General features: G+C 44.7%; 1 protein-coding gene across 1 annotated transcript in view; it reads right to left on the bottom strand.

Annotated features, from left to right (window-relative positions):
• Nucleotides 1-2,888: 2,888 nt before the first annotated feature.
• The window catches only part of clasrp (CLK4-associating serine/arginine rich protein), a 117,348-nt gene continuing 103,600 nt past the window's right edge, over nucleotides 2,889-16,636 (bottom strand). Inside the window, exons 20-21 of the mRNA XM_073063889.1 lie at nucleotides 5,306-5,333; nucleotides 2,889-4,478 (exon numbers count right to left, since the gene is read on the bottom strand). Coding sequence (XP_072919990.1) covers nucleotides 4,436-4,478; nucleotides 5,306-5,333 — 71 coding nt within the window. The 3' untranslated portion in view covers nucleotides 2,889-4,435. The remainder of the gene's footprint in view (nucleotides 4,479-5,305; nucleotides 5,334-16,636) is intronic.

The raw sequence follows: 16,636 nt of genomic DNA, 5'->3' as shown, positions 1-16,636 counted from the left end.
TTTAAGCAAGATTACATTTTTATTTCCATCTTTTACAGTTTCAAAATAACAAAAAAGGAAAAGGGTCTGAAGCAAAAGTTTGGGCACCCTGCATGGTCAGTACTTAGTAACATCCCCTTTGGCAAGTATCACAGCTTGTAAATGCTTTCTGTAGCCAGCTAAGAGTCTTTCGGTTCTTGTTTGGGGGATTTTTGCCTATTCTTCCTTGCAAAAGGCTTCTAGTTCTGTGAGATTCTTGGGCCATCTTGCATGCACTGCTCTTTAGAGGTCTATCCACAGATTTTCGATGATGTTTAGGCCGGGGGAATGTGAGGGCCATGGCAAAACCTTCAGCTTGCGCCTCTTGAGGTAATCAATTGTGGATTTTGAGGTGTGTTTAGGATCATTATTCTGTTGTAGAAGCCATCCTCTTTTCATCTTCAGCTTTTTTACTGACGGTGTGATGTTTGCTTCCAGAATTTGCTGGTATTTAATTGAATTAATTCTTCCCTCCAACAGTGAAATGTTCCCCGTGCCACTGACTGCAACACAAGCCCAAAGTATGATCGATCCAATCCTGTGCTTAACAGTTGGAGAGGTGTTCTTTTCATGAAATTCTGCACCCTTTTTTCTCCAAACATACCTTTGCTCATTGCAGCCAAAAGGTTCTGCTTTTACTTCATCAGTCCACAGAACTTGTTTTCAAAATGCATCAGGCTTGTTTAGAGGTTCCTTTGCAAACTTCTGACGCTAAATTTTGTGGTGAGGACACAGGAAAAGTTTTCTTCTGATGACTCTTCCATGAAGGTCATATTTGTGCAGGCGTTGCTGCACAGTAGAACAGTTCACCACCACTCCAGAGTCTGCTAAATCTTCCTGAAGGTCTTTTGCAGTCACACAAGGGTTTTGATTTGCCTTTCTGGCAACCCTACGAGCAGTTCTCTCGGAAAGCTTTCTTGGCCTTCCAGAACTCAACTTGACCTCCACCATTCCTGTTAACTGCCGTTTCTTAATTACATTACGAACTGAGGAAACAGCTACCTGAAAATGCTTTGCTATCTTCTTATAGTCATCTTCTGCTTTGTGGGCATAATTTATTTTAATTTTCAGAGTGCTAGGCAGCTGCTTAGAGGAGCCCATGGCTGCTGATTGTTGGGACAAGGTTTGAGGAGTCAGGGTATTTATAAAGCTTTGAAATTTGCATCACCTGGCCTTTCCTAACAATGACTGTGAACAAGCCACAGCCCTAACAAGCTGATTAAGGTCTGAGACCTTGGTAAAAGTTATCTGAGAGTTCAAATCTCTTGGGGTGCTCCTATCCTTTTTTCCCCACTCTAAAATTGTACAAAACAAAAATAATCTTGCTTAAAATGTTGAAAAGAATGTTTCATCTTTAACTTTGACTTTTGGATATCAGTTCATCTTCTACTCACTTAACTATTCACAGTAACAGAAATTTTGACCGAGGTACCCAAACTTTTGCATGCTTCTGTACATAGAGCTTAGAAAAATAAAGGGCTAATTTCTAAAGTACACATTCAGGACAGCATTGTGGGCCGAAGGGCCTGTATTGTGTTGTAGCTTTTCTACTTTTAAATCTTGCCTGACAAATCTGTTGGAATTTTTTGAGGAAATAACGGGCCAGATAACAAAGTTCAAAGTTGAAAGTAATTATGAAAGTACATACATGCCACCACATACAACTTGGATTTTCAGGTCTTTGACAAGGTGCCGCACATGAGGGTGTTTTAGAAGGGCCCATTACAGGAAAGGTACTAGAATGGATAGATTGACTGCAGGAAGCAGAGTGGGAATAAAATGGGCCTTTTCTGATTGACTGCTAGTGACAAGTGTTCTGCAGGGGGTCAGCATTGGGGCACTTCCTTTTCATGTCAATGATTTGGATAAAGGAATTGATGGCTTTGTGGCTACCTTGCAGAAGATACAAAGATAGGTGAAAGGGCAGGTAGTGTTGCTGTCTGTGGGATTTAGACAGATTGGGGAAATGGGTAAAAAAAGTGGCAGATGGGACATTATGCATTGTCACGTACTGACTTAAGAAATAAAGGAGTGGACTATTTTGTAAATGGGGAGAAAATTCAAAACTTCGGTGTGCAATGGAATATGGGCGTCCCCTGTGTAGGATTCCTTAAAGTTTAACTTGCAGGTTGATTCAGTGGTGAGGAAGGCAAATACACTGTTAGCATTAATCTTGAGAGAACTGTAATACAAAAGTAAGGATGTTATGCTGAGGCCTTATAAGGCATTGGTCAGACTGCACAAGGAGTACTGTGAGCAGCTTGGGGCTCTTTATCTAAGAAAGAATGTGCTGACATTAGAGAGAATCCAGAGGAGGTTCACAAAAATGATTCCAGGAATGAAAGGGTTAATGTATGAGCAGCATTTGATTGCTCTGGCCCCATACTTGCTAGAGTTCACAAGAATGAGGGGGATCTCACTGAAACCTATCACATATTGAGAAGTCTGGATAGAGGGAGAGTCAAGGATCAGAGGGTACAACATCACAATGGATGAACGTCCCTTTAGAAACGAGATGAGGAGGCATTTCTTTAACCAGAGGGTGGGAATCTGTGGAATTCATTATCACTGACACCTGTGGAGGCCAAGTCATTGGGTATATTTAAAGCAGAGGTTGACTGGTAAGGGCATCAAATTATCAAGGGCGGGGAGGTGGCTTCCGAATTGAGGGACAGTAGACAGGCAGCAGCACTGCGTTTATCCAGGACCGTCCCTTCCGTTGGACAGTTTAGAGGGAGCATCACTGTGTTCATCTGGGCCGTCACTGCCCCAGGACTGTGTGATGGGACAATGTATGAGCTGTGTAGTAGCAATGTATACAGCTATTTCATTAAACCAGAACATTTTGTCAAACAAAAAGTAATGAAATCTGATGATAAGAAAAACTTTTATTTTTGTTTAAGGTAGATAAATTTACAGAAACTGCAGCAAAATTACAAACTGTACAAGACAAACTCCATAGAAAGTTTTAACGTTTGCCTCCAAAGAGTGGTTGATCAGAAACAGATCTCCCACAGGAGTGATGAGTACAGCAAGAATATAAGACCATAGTATCGCAGGTTCACGAGAAGAGTCCCTCCCTGGATTGATTAGTGACTGAACACAATGCAAACCCACTTGTTAATACAACCAGAGTTACTTAGGCCAACAAAGAGGAGGATGGGAAGAATGGGATCTATGTGAGAAGTGTCAAACTTCCAGACGGAGTGGAATTTAATCCCAAGGCAGTGTTTGAGATGCCAGGTAAGCTGGCACAGTAATCATGTTTCAGAGAGGATAAATGGGCAGAGTTGGTACCTCTCTCACAGCAATAAGCGTCAAAGATCCCTGTCTGGGATTAGGCTGACTGACCATGATAAAACTTCTGCTCACAAACACTAAGGATGGTCTTCTAGAAAAAAAAGTTAAAAAAAAAATAGAACTGACAGGCGTGACTGTCGGACAAACCCACATCGTCCAAACCAAGGCAGGTGCTTCCTCCAAGAGGGGCCAGCAATCTAGGGTGCTGAACCAGCTAGTTCCTGTGCATCTTTGTTTCCTGTCTGGTCCGTGGAGCATTGTTACAGGGATTCGTTGCCTAGGTTATTCAGGGAAGAGCAGTAGAACCTGGGCTGCTGCAGTTGGGTGCCTGTGCACACAGAGTGGACAGTGGCTGCTGACCTAGTTGGGCCAGAGGATTCTCTGGATGGATGCAAGTCTGACTTGGACTCCAGGACGGCCCTGGACACAAAATATGACTGGCATTGGGAGGAGGAAGAGTCCTAGGCAACTGAGTCAGCTGGGGGAAGAAACTATCTGAGTCCATCAATGGGAAAGGAAAACCAAACATTACTCAATGTGCCAGTCAGCACTATCGGTCACATTGCCTGGTCTCTGGGGAGGCTCGAAGATGCGTATTCACTGAAGGGTATATGACCCTGCAAGCTGGGGCACCTGCATCAAAGCACACACAGTACAGGGGGAGCTCAGAACGTGGGCTTCAACAGCAACACACACACAAATGCATGCACTCTTGTGCATGCACACACACACTTGCATGCACACATAAATGTATTGTTTGTGCACTCACACAACACACACACATGCACTACAAAGTTGCCATCACTGACTGGAGCTGAAGGCCTGCTGGAGAAACAGCGATGATCGCAGGTACTTACTGTCCAGCTAGTCTGTCCGTCAATGCTCCAGGGGACAGCTGGCAACTACACATCCCTGTAGGTTCCAGCTCCTGGTGATTCATATTGGGGTAGGAAGGAGAAGCTGAAACTAATTGTTGGATTTGATTGATGTGCAAGCCACACGCACACATACACATACACACACACGCACACATATCTGGCTCCTCCTGTTCTAGCAGATGGTGCCGGGTCATCACTTGGTTCTAAGGAACAGTAACCGGAGTAGGTTTCTGCCGTCTCTAATGGCGATGGTGCGGGCTCCTCGAATGCGAACGAGAACGCCTGGAAAATAAGATGATTGCATGGTCTGCTCACTGAAATCAATCCCTGCCTCAACCTTCACCACAAAAACGCAGAACCGTTTCCTGGAAGGTGGGCAGATGGTGGGGAAGGTGCAGCAGAAGGAAGAGCAGGGGCAATATGGGCTGAATGGCCTTTAACATTATGACCACCAGTGACCTCTGATCTTCTGGGTGAGGTCAGGACAGGGACACGGGGTAAAAAGGGGGCAAGGAGAGGGAGGGAAGACAGAAGGAAAGGAAATAGCAAGGAGATAAAGAGCAAAAAGTGGAAGGAGGAGGCAAAAGGCTGAAGGGAGGGCAGCAGGCAGAGAGCTGGGGTGGATGAGGGGGAAGGTGAGGGGGAGAGGTGGGAAGAGAGGAGGAAGGAAATTGGCAGGAAAGGAATAGAAAGGGAGAGGGCAGAGAGGGGAACAGAAAGATAGAAGGCAGGGAGCGATAAGGTGGTGGATGAGGGACAGGACAGAAGGAGAGGTGCACAGAGGGCAGTAGTTGGGTGAGCAGCTGAAACCAACCCCTCCCCTAACACCCGGAGAAAGAGGGAGGGCTCACTTTGGCCGGACCTACACCCTAGAGCTTGTACAATCTTGCTGACGGCAGCGTGTACACACAGCAGGGACAAGGTGGAAGGAGCGGGAGAGTGGGAGAAGGAGTGCGGGACCCTCACCACCACCACCAGTTCTAGGACCAGAAACTGGCCCACCCAAATTAATACCCCCAACACTGCTAAGAGGGGAGATGAGGTGACAGAGTACAGAGCCCTCAGAGTGAGAGGATACAGCCAGTGGCACGAGCGTTGGCTTCACTTACCTCCGTGATGAACTGCTGTAATCACGACCTTTGGGGAGTGAAAGGAGAGGAGAGAATTAGCTGGGTGCGACATAGAACTGGTGAACACTTGGCACAGACCAGACAGCGGCTGAACAATTCTAACCTAAAACTCCCAGAGGAGCACAGTCTATACAATAGCTTGACAACCTCTGGAGCATTTGATGTCTCATTGAGTTCGGAGGGATGACAGGGCAAAGGGATGGTTTTGAAACTCTCTGAATACTGGAAAGCTTTGATAGAGGATGTTTCCTATGATGGGGGAGCCTAGGACCAGAGGGCACAGCCTCAGAACAGAGGGACTTCACTTTAAAACAGAGATGAGTAGGAGAAGGGTGGTGAATCTGAGGAATTCATTGCCACAGATAGCTGTGGAGGCCAAGTTATTGGGGTATTTAAAGCAGTGTTAAAGGTTACAGGGAAAGGCAGAGAATGGGGTTGAATGGGAAAATAAATCAGCCATGATGGAATGATGGAGCAGACTTGATGAGCCAAATGGTCTAATTCCTATGTCTTATGGCCTTACTACTGAAGGAAAAGCAAAAGACTGCAGATGCAAGAAATCTGAAATAAAAGAGCAAAAAACACTGTTAGTCACTCAGCTGGGCAGGCAGTGGGGCTGGAGAAAAGTGTTGGTGATCTGAACTAAAGATCTGCTTCCCTCTCCACAGACACTACCCGACCAGCCAAGTGTACCCATAAGCTTTGCCATTCCAGGGGAAGGTAGCATGAATTCACAGAGAATCAGAGATCAGAAACAGGCTCTTCAGCCTAACCATTAAGTACCCAGCAGCTCAGTTTGGCAATAACCTGTGGAAGGAATTCATCAGGTCGAGCAGAATCTGTCAGAGAAGGAGAATTGTTGATGGCTCAGAGAGAAATCCTGAATCAGGTCATGTTTTGACCTGAAATGTTAACAAATCCTCTCTCCTCCACTGAGTTCCTCTAGCAGATTGTATGTTGCACCAAATTCCAGCATCTGCTGTCTATTGGCTCTATTTATATCATAAAACCATAAGACATAGAAGTAGAATTAGACCATTTGGCCCACCAAGTGCCATTCCAACATGACTGATTTATTTTCCCTTTCAATGCCATCCTCCTGCCTTCTCCCCATAATTTATCAAGAACTTTTCAACCTCTTCTTTTAATATACCCAGTGACTTGGCCTCTACAGCCATCAGTGGCAATGAATTCCACAGATTCACCAGCCTCTGGCTAACGAAATTCCTCCTCAGCTTTGTTCTAAATGGACGTCCCTCTATTCTGAGATTGTGCCCTCTGGTACTAGATTCTCCCAGTAAAGGAAATATCCTCTCCACATCCACTCTATCTAGGGCATAGATAAAATGGATATAGGGAGGATATTTCCTTTCAATATTCGATAGGTCCCATTGAGATCTCCTCCCACACCCCCAACTCCTGTGAGTGTAGTCCTAAGGCCATCAAACACTCCTCATATATTAACCCTTTCATTCTCAGGACAATTCTTGTGAACCTTTTCTGAACCCTCTCCAAAGCCAGCACATTGCTTCTTAGGTAAGTGGGCCAAAACTGCTCACAATACTCTAATTATCCAGTACTTAGTCAGAGCTCTCCTGCGCTTTAGCATGTGCTCTTTAGATGCTGAGAGTCTCTCTGCCTCTTCCACCCACTCGGACAGGAAATTCCAGATTCCAAGCAACTCACATTGTTACCCACTGAACACTGAGTGTGTAACAAGATGCAGGGGCATTGCTGGAACAATGGGAGCAAAAAATCCAACAGCATTTGGAAAGGAATAAATATCTGAAATCAGATCTTGGAAGGCCAGGAAGACTAGGTCATGGTTAGTCATTGATCAGAGAAAATGTGGAGGAAAGGACTGAAACACCCCTTCCTACAGTGTAAGAACCCACAGCAAAATCTAGGCAGCATCCTGGTAAATCTCCTCTGCATCCTCTCTAAAGCTTCCAGATCCTTCCTAAAATGAGGCGACCAGAACTGAACACAATAGTCCAAGTGTGGTCTAACCAGGGTGTTATAAACCTCCTAACTCTTGAAGTCAATCACCAACCAATGCAGGCCAAAACACCATACACCTTCTTAGCAATCCTATCAACTTGTGTGGCAACTTTAAGGGATCCCCCAAGATTCCTCTGTTCCTCCACACTGCCAAGAACCTGCCATTAACCCTGTATTTTTAATTATTGAGACAGAACATGGAACAGGCCCTTCTGCCCCTTCGAGCCACGACAACAGCAACCTTCAATTTAGCCCTAGCCTAATCATGACTAATTTACAATGACATTTTTGGACTACGGGAGGAAACACATACGGTCATGGGGGGAATGTACAAACTCCATACAGGCAGTGGCAGGAATTGAACCTGGGTCGTTGGTACTGACTACATTGTGCTAACCTTTATGCTACTGTGCTGCCCCCAAATTCTGCCTTCAAAAACTTTGTTGAAGAGGCTGTGTTTGAGAAGCATTAAAAACAACAGAAAGGCAAAGATATTTAGTAAAGGGAACTCAGAGCACAGATCCTCGACAGTTGCCAATTGAGGTTCAATTACTGCCACTGTCTCTTGAATCAGTAACCTTGTTTTGCATACCACCCCTTTGAGCACACAGTTAAGAGTGGGTTCTGAGAAGTTACCACAGGAGAGATCTGTCCACATGCTTGGTTAGTGAAGCCATACCAACTGCTAAAGTATGATAAACCATACGTGTAGAGCTGGCTAACACGGCCACTCATACATCCAACAGCACTGTAAGTCACATAAACAAGAAGTTCAGCAGATGCTGAAAATCTTACAACACACACAAAACGGTGGAGGAACTCAGCAAGTCACACAACATCTATCAAGGGGAGTAAACAATTGAAGTTTTGGGCCAAAAAGTCCTTAAGAAGGGTCTTGGCCTGAAACATAACGTAGACTGTCTACTCCCCCCCACCCCGGCACCCCATAGGTGCTGCCTGATTTACTGAGTTCTTTATTTTTCTTTTTATAGACATTGGTTGGCATGGACTAGATGGGCCAAAGGCCCTTTTTCCATGCTGTAATCTTCTATGATTCTAAGAGACACAGCATGCACAGGCCTTTCCAACCCTTTGAGCTGCATTGCCCACCAACCCTGACTTAACCCTAACGTAATCTCAGAACAATTTACAAATGATCAATTACCTACCCGGTACATCTCTGAAGTGTGGGAAGAAACCAGAGAAAACCCGTGTTGTCATTGGGAGAAAGTTGAGACTTCCTTCCAGGTAGCGGTGGGGTCACTGGCATTGTGCTAACCACTACTCTACCGTGCCACAGCATGCTATCATAAAGGGTATCAGACCAACAGCAGGTTGTAGGGAGAAAAACTCAACACAAGTTTATATATAAGATTTATTCATTCGTTATGTGACATGTCATCTGATGTAGGCGATCATGGTCTGTCATTGACGATGACTGTACTTAGCAAATTTCTCAACAGAAGTGGTTTGCCATTGCCTTCTTCTGGGCAGTGTCTTCACAAGACAGGTAGCCCCAGCCATTACCAATACTTTTCTGAGATTGTCTGCCTGGCGTCAGTGGTCACATAACCAAGACCTGGGATTAAGCACCGGCTGCTCATATGGCTTCACATGACCCTGGGGGAAGGGGGGGGGGGGGCTAAGCCCAAGGGTAACCTGCAGACTAGCAGAGGGAAGAAGCGCCTTACACCTCACTTGGTTGAAATGTACCTCCACCCCACCACCCTGTATAAGGGACATAGATAGACAGTACAGCTCTTTGGCCCATCTAGGCCTGCTCTTCTGTTACCACTGTCTATTATCCATCACTTCCACTGGCAGCTTGGTCCACACACGCACCATCTTCTGAAGGCAGAAGCTCTCCACTCACGTTCCCCTTAAACCCTTAACCTATGACTTCATTTAAGCTAGAGTGTCAAAATCTTTTGCCCAGAGTAGAAATGTCAAGTACTAGAGGACATGCATTCAAGACGAGGGGAAATAAAGAGTATTATTTATTTTTCCATCTATCTTGATATCTATCTCAAACAAGAGGAAATCTGTAGATGCTGGAAATCCAGCATTTCGTATTGATTGATTGATTGAGATACAGCATGGAATTGGCCCTTTCTGACCTTTGAGCCCTGCTGCCCAGCAACCCCTCATTTAACCCAAGCCTAATCACGGGATCATTTACAATGGCCAATTTACCTGCCAACCTGTATGCCTTTGGACTGTGGGAGGAAACCCACATAGTCACAGGGAGAACATACAAACTCCTTAAAGGCAGCAGCAGGAATTGGACCCATGTCAGCTGTACTGTAAAACATTGTGCTGACCACTAAGCTACCATCCCACCCAAGGATGTAGGGAGCAAGATTTTTTTTTAGAGATTTGAAGGTGGCAGGATTGGGCTGCTAGCAAGAGGTGGAAGCAGATACAATATGTGATAAAGAGACTTTTGATATATTATGCAGGATATTCAAGGAATGGAGGGATGTGGATCAGGTACAGGCAGAAGAGATTCAGTTTAATTCAGCACAGTTGTTGTGGATCAAAGGGCCATTTCCTGTGTTGTGTTATTACATGTTTTACAGAGAGCAATTGGTGGCTGGCACTTGCTGCCACGGCAGGTGTTAGAAGTGGGTACAATAGAGATGTTTGGACAGACACATAACAGGCAGGACTGGATGGATCTGACCACTTACAGAATCAGGTTTAACATCACTGGCATATGTTATGAAATTTGGTGTGTTTACGGCAGCAGTACTAAGCAATACATAATAATATACAAACCCCATTTCCAGAAAAGTTGGGATATTTTCCAAAATGCAATAAAAACAAAAATCTGTGATATGTTAATTCACGTGAACCTTTACTTGACTGACAAAAGTACAAAGAAAAGATTTTCAATAGTTTTACTGACCAACTTAATTGTATTTTGTAAATATACACAAATTTAGAATTTGATGGCTGCAACACACTCAACAAAAGTTGGGACAGAGTTAAAATAAGATTGAAAAGTGCATAGAATATTCAAGTAACACCGGTTTGGAAGACTCCACATTAAGCAGGCTAATTGGTAGCAGGTGAGGTATCATGACTGGGTATAAAAGTAGTGTCCATCAAAGGCTCAGTCTTTGCAAGCAAGGATGGGTCGTGGCTCACCCCTTTGTGCCAAAATTCGTGAGAGAATTGTTAGTCAGTTCAAAAGGAATATTTCCCAACGCAAGATTGCAGAGAATTTAGGTCTTTCAACATCTACAGTACATAATATTGTGAAAAGATTCAGAGAATTCAGAGACATCTCTGTGCGTAAAGGGCAAGGTCGGAAGCCACTGTTGAATGCGCGTGATCTTGGAGCCCTCAGGCGGCACTGCCTAAAAAACTGTCATGCTACTGTGACAATTATAGCCACCTGGGCTCGGGAGTACTTCAGAAAATCATTGTCACTTAACACAGTCCGTCGCTGCATACAGAAATGCAACTTGAAACTGTATTACGCAAGGAGGAAGCCATACATCAACTCTATGCAGAAACGCTGGTGAGTTCTCTGGGCCTGAGCTCATCTCAGATGGACCGAAAGACTGTGGAACTGTGTGCTGTGGTCAGATGAGTCCACATTTCAGCTAGTTTTCGGAAAAAATGGACATCGAGTTCTCCATGCCAAAGATGAAAACGACCATCCTGATTGTTATCAGCGAAAGGTGCAAAAGCCAGCATCTGTGATGGTATGGGGGTGCATCAGTGCCCACGGCATGGGTGAGTTGCATGTATGTGAAGGTACCATTGACTCTGAGGCGTATATTAGGATTTTAGACAGACATATATTGCCATAAGACGACGTCTCTTCCCGGGACGTCCATGCTTAGTTCAGCAGGACAATGCCAGACCACATTCTGCACAGGCTACAACAGCGTGGCTTTGTAGACACAGAGTGCGTGTGCTTGACTGGCCTGCTGCCAGTCCAGATCTATCTCCTATTGAAAATGTATGGCACATCATGAAGAGGAGAATCAGACAACGGAGACCACGGACTGGTGAGCAGCTGAAGTCTTATATCAAGCAAGAATGGACAAAATTTCCAATTGCAAATCTACTACAATTAGTATCCTCAGCTCCAAAACGATTAAAAAGTGTTATTAAAAGGAAAGGTGATGTAACACAATGGTAAACATGCCTCTGTCCCAACTTTTGTTGAGTGTGTTGCAGCCATCAAATTCAAAATTTGTGTATATTTACAAAATACAATTAAGTTGGTCAGTAAAGCTATTGAAAATCTTTTCTTAGTACTTTTGTCAGTTAAATAAAGGTTCACGTGAATTAACATATCACAGATTTTTGTTTTTATTGCATTTTGAAAAATATCCCAACTGTTCTGGAAATGGGGTTTGTATTTCAAATCTGTGAATTACATTTGAAATACGTATTAATATTAAATAGCTACATTAAGTAAGTAGAGCAAAAACAGAATTAAAAAGTAGCATTCATGGATTCAATATCCATTCAGAAATCGGATGGCAGAGGTAAGAATTGTTCCTGAATTGTTCGAGTATGTGCCTTCAGGCTTCTGTACCCCCTTCTCGATGGTAGCAATGAGAAGAACACATGTCCTGGGTGATGGGGGTCCTTAATGATGGACACCACCTTTCTGAGGCATCGCTCCAGGCAGATGGGATTGGTTTAAACTCGCATTACGTTTGCCATATACTTTTGGGGGAGGGGCAAAGGGCCAATCCCTGTGCTGTTCTGGTAAATGGGCACACATGGGCTAGGATGGATGTGGTGGGCCAAAGGGCCTCTTTGATTGTTGTAGCATTTACTATCAGCAGGCAATAAGATCTCCCACTAAGGGATGGTGACTCACACCCTAACGACTCAGGAAGGCACAGAACCATCATCTTAACTAGTGAAATAAGACAGTAAACCTGAAAGTTTGGGGGAACTTACACTGGCCACAGCACATGTTACACCAGTGACCACACTTCAGTGTAAAACGCAGCGGGGAAGAACACAGAGTGACAGTGTTGGCTGGTTGTAGCACAGAATCTAAAAGGCATTCCACACCAGCGTGTGGCTGCTGATTCCTTAGGACCGGTGACGTTCCAGTTAGACGATCCCTCTGCATGGCTGTAACAAACTGGCACTGGTGGGGGGGGGGGGGAGGGGCGGGTTGCTTTTCTGCTTGCGGAGAAAGCAACAGGAATTAAGCAGCAAACGTACAGGCCTTTTGGGCCACAATGTTGTACCAAGCCTTTAACCTAATGCAAGATCAATCTAACCCTTCCCTTCCACGTAGACCTCCATTTTTCCTTCATCCATGTGCCCATCTAACAGTCTTTAAATGTCCCTAATGTATCAGCCTCTACCACCACCCTGGTAATGCGTCCACATTCTGTGAAAAAATGCCTCTGACATCCCCTATACTTTCCTCCACACACCTTAAAGTCATGACCTCTCATTTTAGCCGTTTCTGCCTTGGGAAAGTGGCACTGGCTGTCCACTCCATCACTCTCTATACTGCTCTATTGTCACCTCTCATACACACAGATTCTGCAGATGCTGGAAATCTTGAGTAACAGAGACAAACTGCTGGAGGAACTCAACAGGTCAGGCTGAGACTGTGGCCTTGCTCTGGGCTTCATGCCTGAGGACTCACTTTCAATACAAATGCTATTTGCTTATTTTTATTGTCTGCACAATTTGTTTCTCTCTGCACATTGGGTGTTGGTCAGTCTTTTTTTATGTGTTCTTTTGGATGTCTTTGTTTTTTTGGCTGCATATAAGGAGACGAATCTCAAGGTTGTATAATGTCTACATTCCTTGATAATAAATGTACTTCGAACTTTGATCAATGGAGGGGAATAAACAGTCGACATTCTGAGCCAAGACCTTTCATCAGGAATGAAATGTTGACATTTTATGCCCCTCTATAGAAGCCACCTCTCATATTCCTTTGCTTAAAAAACGAAAATCCTAGCTCGCTCAATGATTTTCTCCTAAAACATGCGTATCTTACACGGAACTGCCTGATGAGACACAATTCTCAGAGCTCCCTTTGAGGGGGTCCACCTGCAGTGGGAACTGACCCCAGCACTTTCTGACTCAGAGGCAAGTGGGGCCATGAAGAGCAACAGGTCAAGAACAGGGAAACCCAACTTGCTTCAATAGGCCCTGGGGAATGTGATGAGATGTTATATATTGCCAGCTCTTTCTCAACCAGGCTAAACTCACTGCAGTAGGTTAGGATTAGTGGAGGGGGGGGGGGGGGGAAGGAATTGAAAACAGAACCAGCTGGTTTCTCTTTCCCCTCCCAGTCCATATAAAACATTTCTTTCTTGAGACAACACAGAAACCCAAGAGCAGAACAGGAGATTAAGGCAGTGTTGCAGAGACTGGGAAAGGCTGCAGACTTTTCAGATACTGCCGAACCAGGTACTGTTACATATGCATGGGGCAAGAACTACAACAGTTCTTGAGTACATGTTTACTGAGTCAGGGTAGTAACGGTACACGCAGGGTAACTTGTAGTGCAGGAGCTATGAACCAGGCCTACCAGGACAAAAACGCGGACCTGAAAACCCACATGAAGAGTGTCCCCCATTAGTGGAGTCACAGCGCAATCAATCACCTTCACGCACAGTGGCCACATTCTTGCAATTGATCTATTATGGTTCGAGTGGGACATGATAGATAGATAGATAGATAGATACTTTATTCATCCCCATGGGGAAATTCAACTTTTTTCCAATGTCCCATACACTTGTTGTAGCAAAACTAATTACATACAATACTTAACTCAGTAAAAAATATGATATGCATCTAAATCACTATCTCAAAAAGCATTAATAATAGCTTTTAAAAAGTTCTTAAGTCCTGGCGGTAGAATTGTAAAGCCTAATGGCATTGGGGAGTATTGACCTCTTCATCCTGTCTGAGGAGCATTGCATCGATAGTAACCTGTCGCTGAAACTGCTTCTCTGTCTCTGGATGGTGCTATGTAGAGGATGTTCAGAGTTATCCATAATTGACCGTAGCCTACTCAGCGCCCTTCGCTCAGCTACCGATGTTAAACTCTCCAGTACTTTGCCCACGACAGAGCCCGCCTTCCTTACCAGCTTATTAAGACGTGAGGCGTCCCTCTTCTTAATGCTTCCTCCCCAACACGCCACCACAAAGAAGAGGGCGCTCTCCACAACTGACCTATAGAACATCTTCAGCATCTCACTACAGACATTGAATGACGCCAACCTTCTTAGGAAGTATAGTCGACTCTGTGCCTTCCTGCACAAGGCATCTGTGTTGGCAGTCCAGTCTAGCTTCTCGTCTAACTGTACTCCCAGATACTTGTAGGTCTTAACCTGCTCCACACATTCTCCATTAATGATCACTGGCTCCATATGAGGCCTAGATCTCCTAAAGTCCACCACCATCTCCTTGGTCTTGGTGATATTGAGACGCAGGTAGTTTGAGTTGCACCATATCACAAAGTCCTGTATCAGTTTCCTATACTCCTCCTCCTGTCCATTCCTGACACACCCCACTATGGCCGTGTCATCAGCGAACTTCTGCACATGGCAGGACTCCGAGTTAGAATTAGCGGCAATGTGATTTCACACAGTTCCTGTCAGTGAAATGACCTGGGAGGTGTTACAGAAGCATCATTGGGTAAAACAGGGGGTTACTAACCCTTTTTTTATGCCAGTGTGCCCTACCATTAACCAAGGGGTCCACAGACCCCCAAGTTGTGAACCTCTGCGATAGAGTGACGGTGAGATTTTTAAAAAAAATTAGCATGTGACCCCTAACCTTGACCCACAGGGGGAGGTCCTAAGGAGCATCTTAAAAGGAAGGTGAGGGAGGCAGTTTCAGGAGGGTACTGCAGAATTCAGTGGCTGTGTACAGAGGTATGGCCACCAACATAGGACTTCTGGAAAGTGTGCCAGAAATCTGACGGCCATTCAGCCAATCAGGTCTCTGCCCACTAAAAATGGACCTAATTAGATTATTGCTGTTTCTGAGTGCAGTCCACATTACTGCATGCCACATTTCTTCCCAGGCATATTTTCAATGTGTTGGCATTTTACCTTCAACACCACGCAGCACAGTAGCGTAATGGTTAGCACAACGCTTTACAATACAGGTGACCCTCGTTCAAGTCCCACTGTGGCCTGTAAGGAATTTGTACATTTTCCCCGTGACCACATGGGTTTCCTCCCACAGTCCAAAGACGTACCAGTTGGAACGTTAATTAATCATTGTAAATTGTCCTATGATGAGGCTAGGGTTAAATCTGGGGATTGTTGGGCAATGTGGCTCGAAGGGCTAGAAAGGCCTATTCTACACTATATCTCAATCAATAGATAGTTAGGTAGACATCAAGATAGATGGATAGATAAATAAATAATCCTCTTTAAACTTGCCTCCTGCCCTTGCCTTGAATGTGTGTCCTCTAGACTTGACACTTCTACTCTGGAAAAAGATTCGGACACTCAAGCTTAAGTGAGGTCATAGGTTAAGATGGTGCATGGTAGATAGTGGTAACATTAGACTAGGCCTTAGATGGGCCAAAGGGTTTTATCTGTACAGTAGTGCTCTATGACTCTATCTATGTCCCTAATATATATAGGGTGGTAGGGTGGAGATAAGTCTCTACCTATTCCAAGTGAGAGAGAGTGGCAGGGGTGGACAGGGAGAGATGGACAAAGAGAGAGTTAGACAGAGATAGATAGAGAGATGGAGACAGAGATAAAATAAGTAAAAAAAAGAATGAAAAAAATGATGTTTCCCTTGGTCCTGATAAGCTATCCCTTCAGTTGACCTTTGATAAACAAAGGGGTAGCCAATCAGGACTGAGGCAAGTGGGGGGGGGGGGGGGGGGAGAGTATATAAACGTGAGCACTCCCAGAGAGAAACAACTGTGCACAGAGGGTGTCACCTCCACTGGCGATGAAACGTCTGCCAAGCTCAGCAAACACCACAACATCATAAATCCTTACTGTTCACCTCTACTAGTCTCTCAATTTTGTGTGTCAGGTGCAGCTGTGTCACAGCTCCAGCCATCCATGTTCAATCCTGTTCTCCGGTGATAACTGTGTGAAGTTTGCATGCTCTCCTGTGGCCGTGTTAGTGTCTTCTGCATTCCAAATATATGTGGGTTGATTGGTTAATTGCTGCTGGAAATTGTGTGGGAGATCTTAGAGATTAGCCTCCCAAACACATACAGGTTAGGATTAGTATGTTGTGGGCATGCAGTGTTGGTGCCTGAAACATTGTGGCACTTGCTGGCTGCTCAGTACAATCCTCACTGATTTGATTTGATGCATT

Source organism: Hemitrygon akajei, chromosome 12 (genome assembly GCF_048418815.1).
Source record: "Hemitrygon akajei chromosome 12, sHemAka1.3, whole genome shotgun sequence".
In the NCBI taxonomy this organism is placed as follows: domain Eukaryota; kingdom Metazoa; phylum Chordata; class Chondrichthyes; order Myliobatiformes; family Dasyatidae; genus Hemitrygon; species Hemitrygon akajei.
Note: the sequence above shows the minus strand (reverse complement) of the source record. Positions and strands in the feature narration are given on the sequence as shown.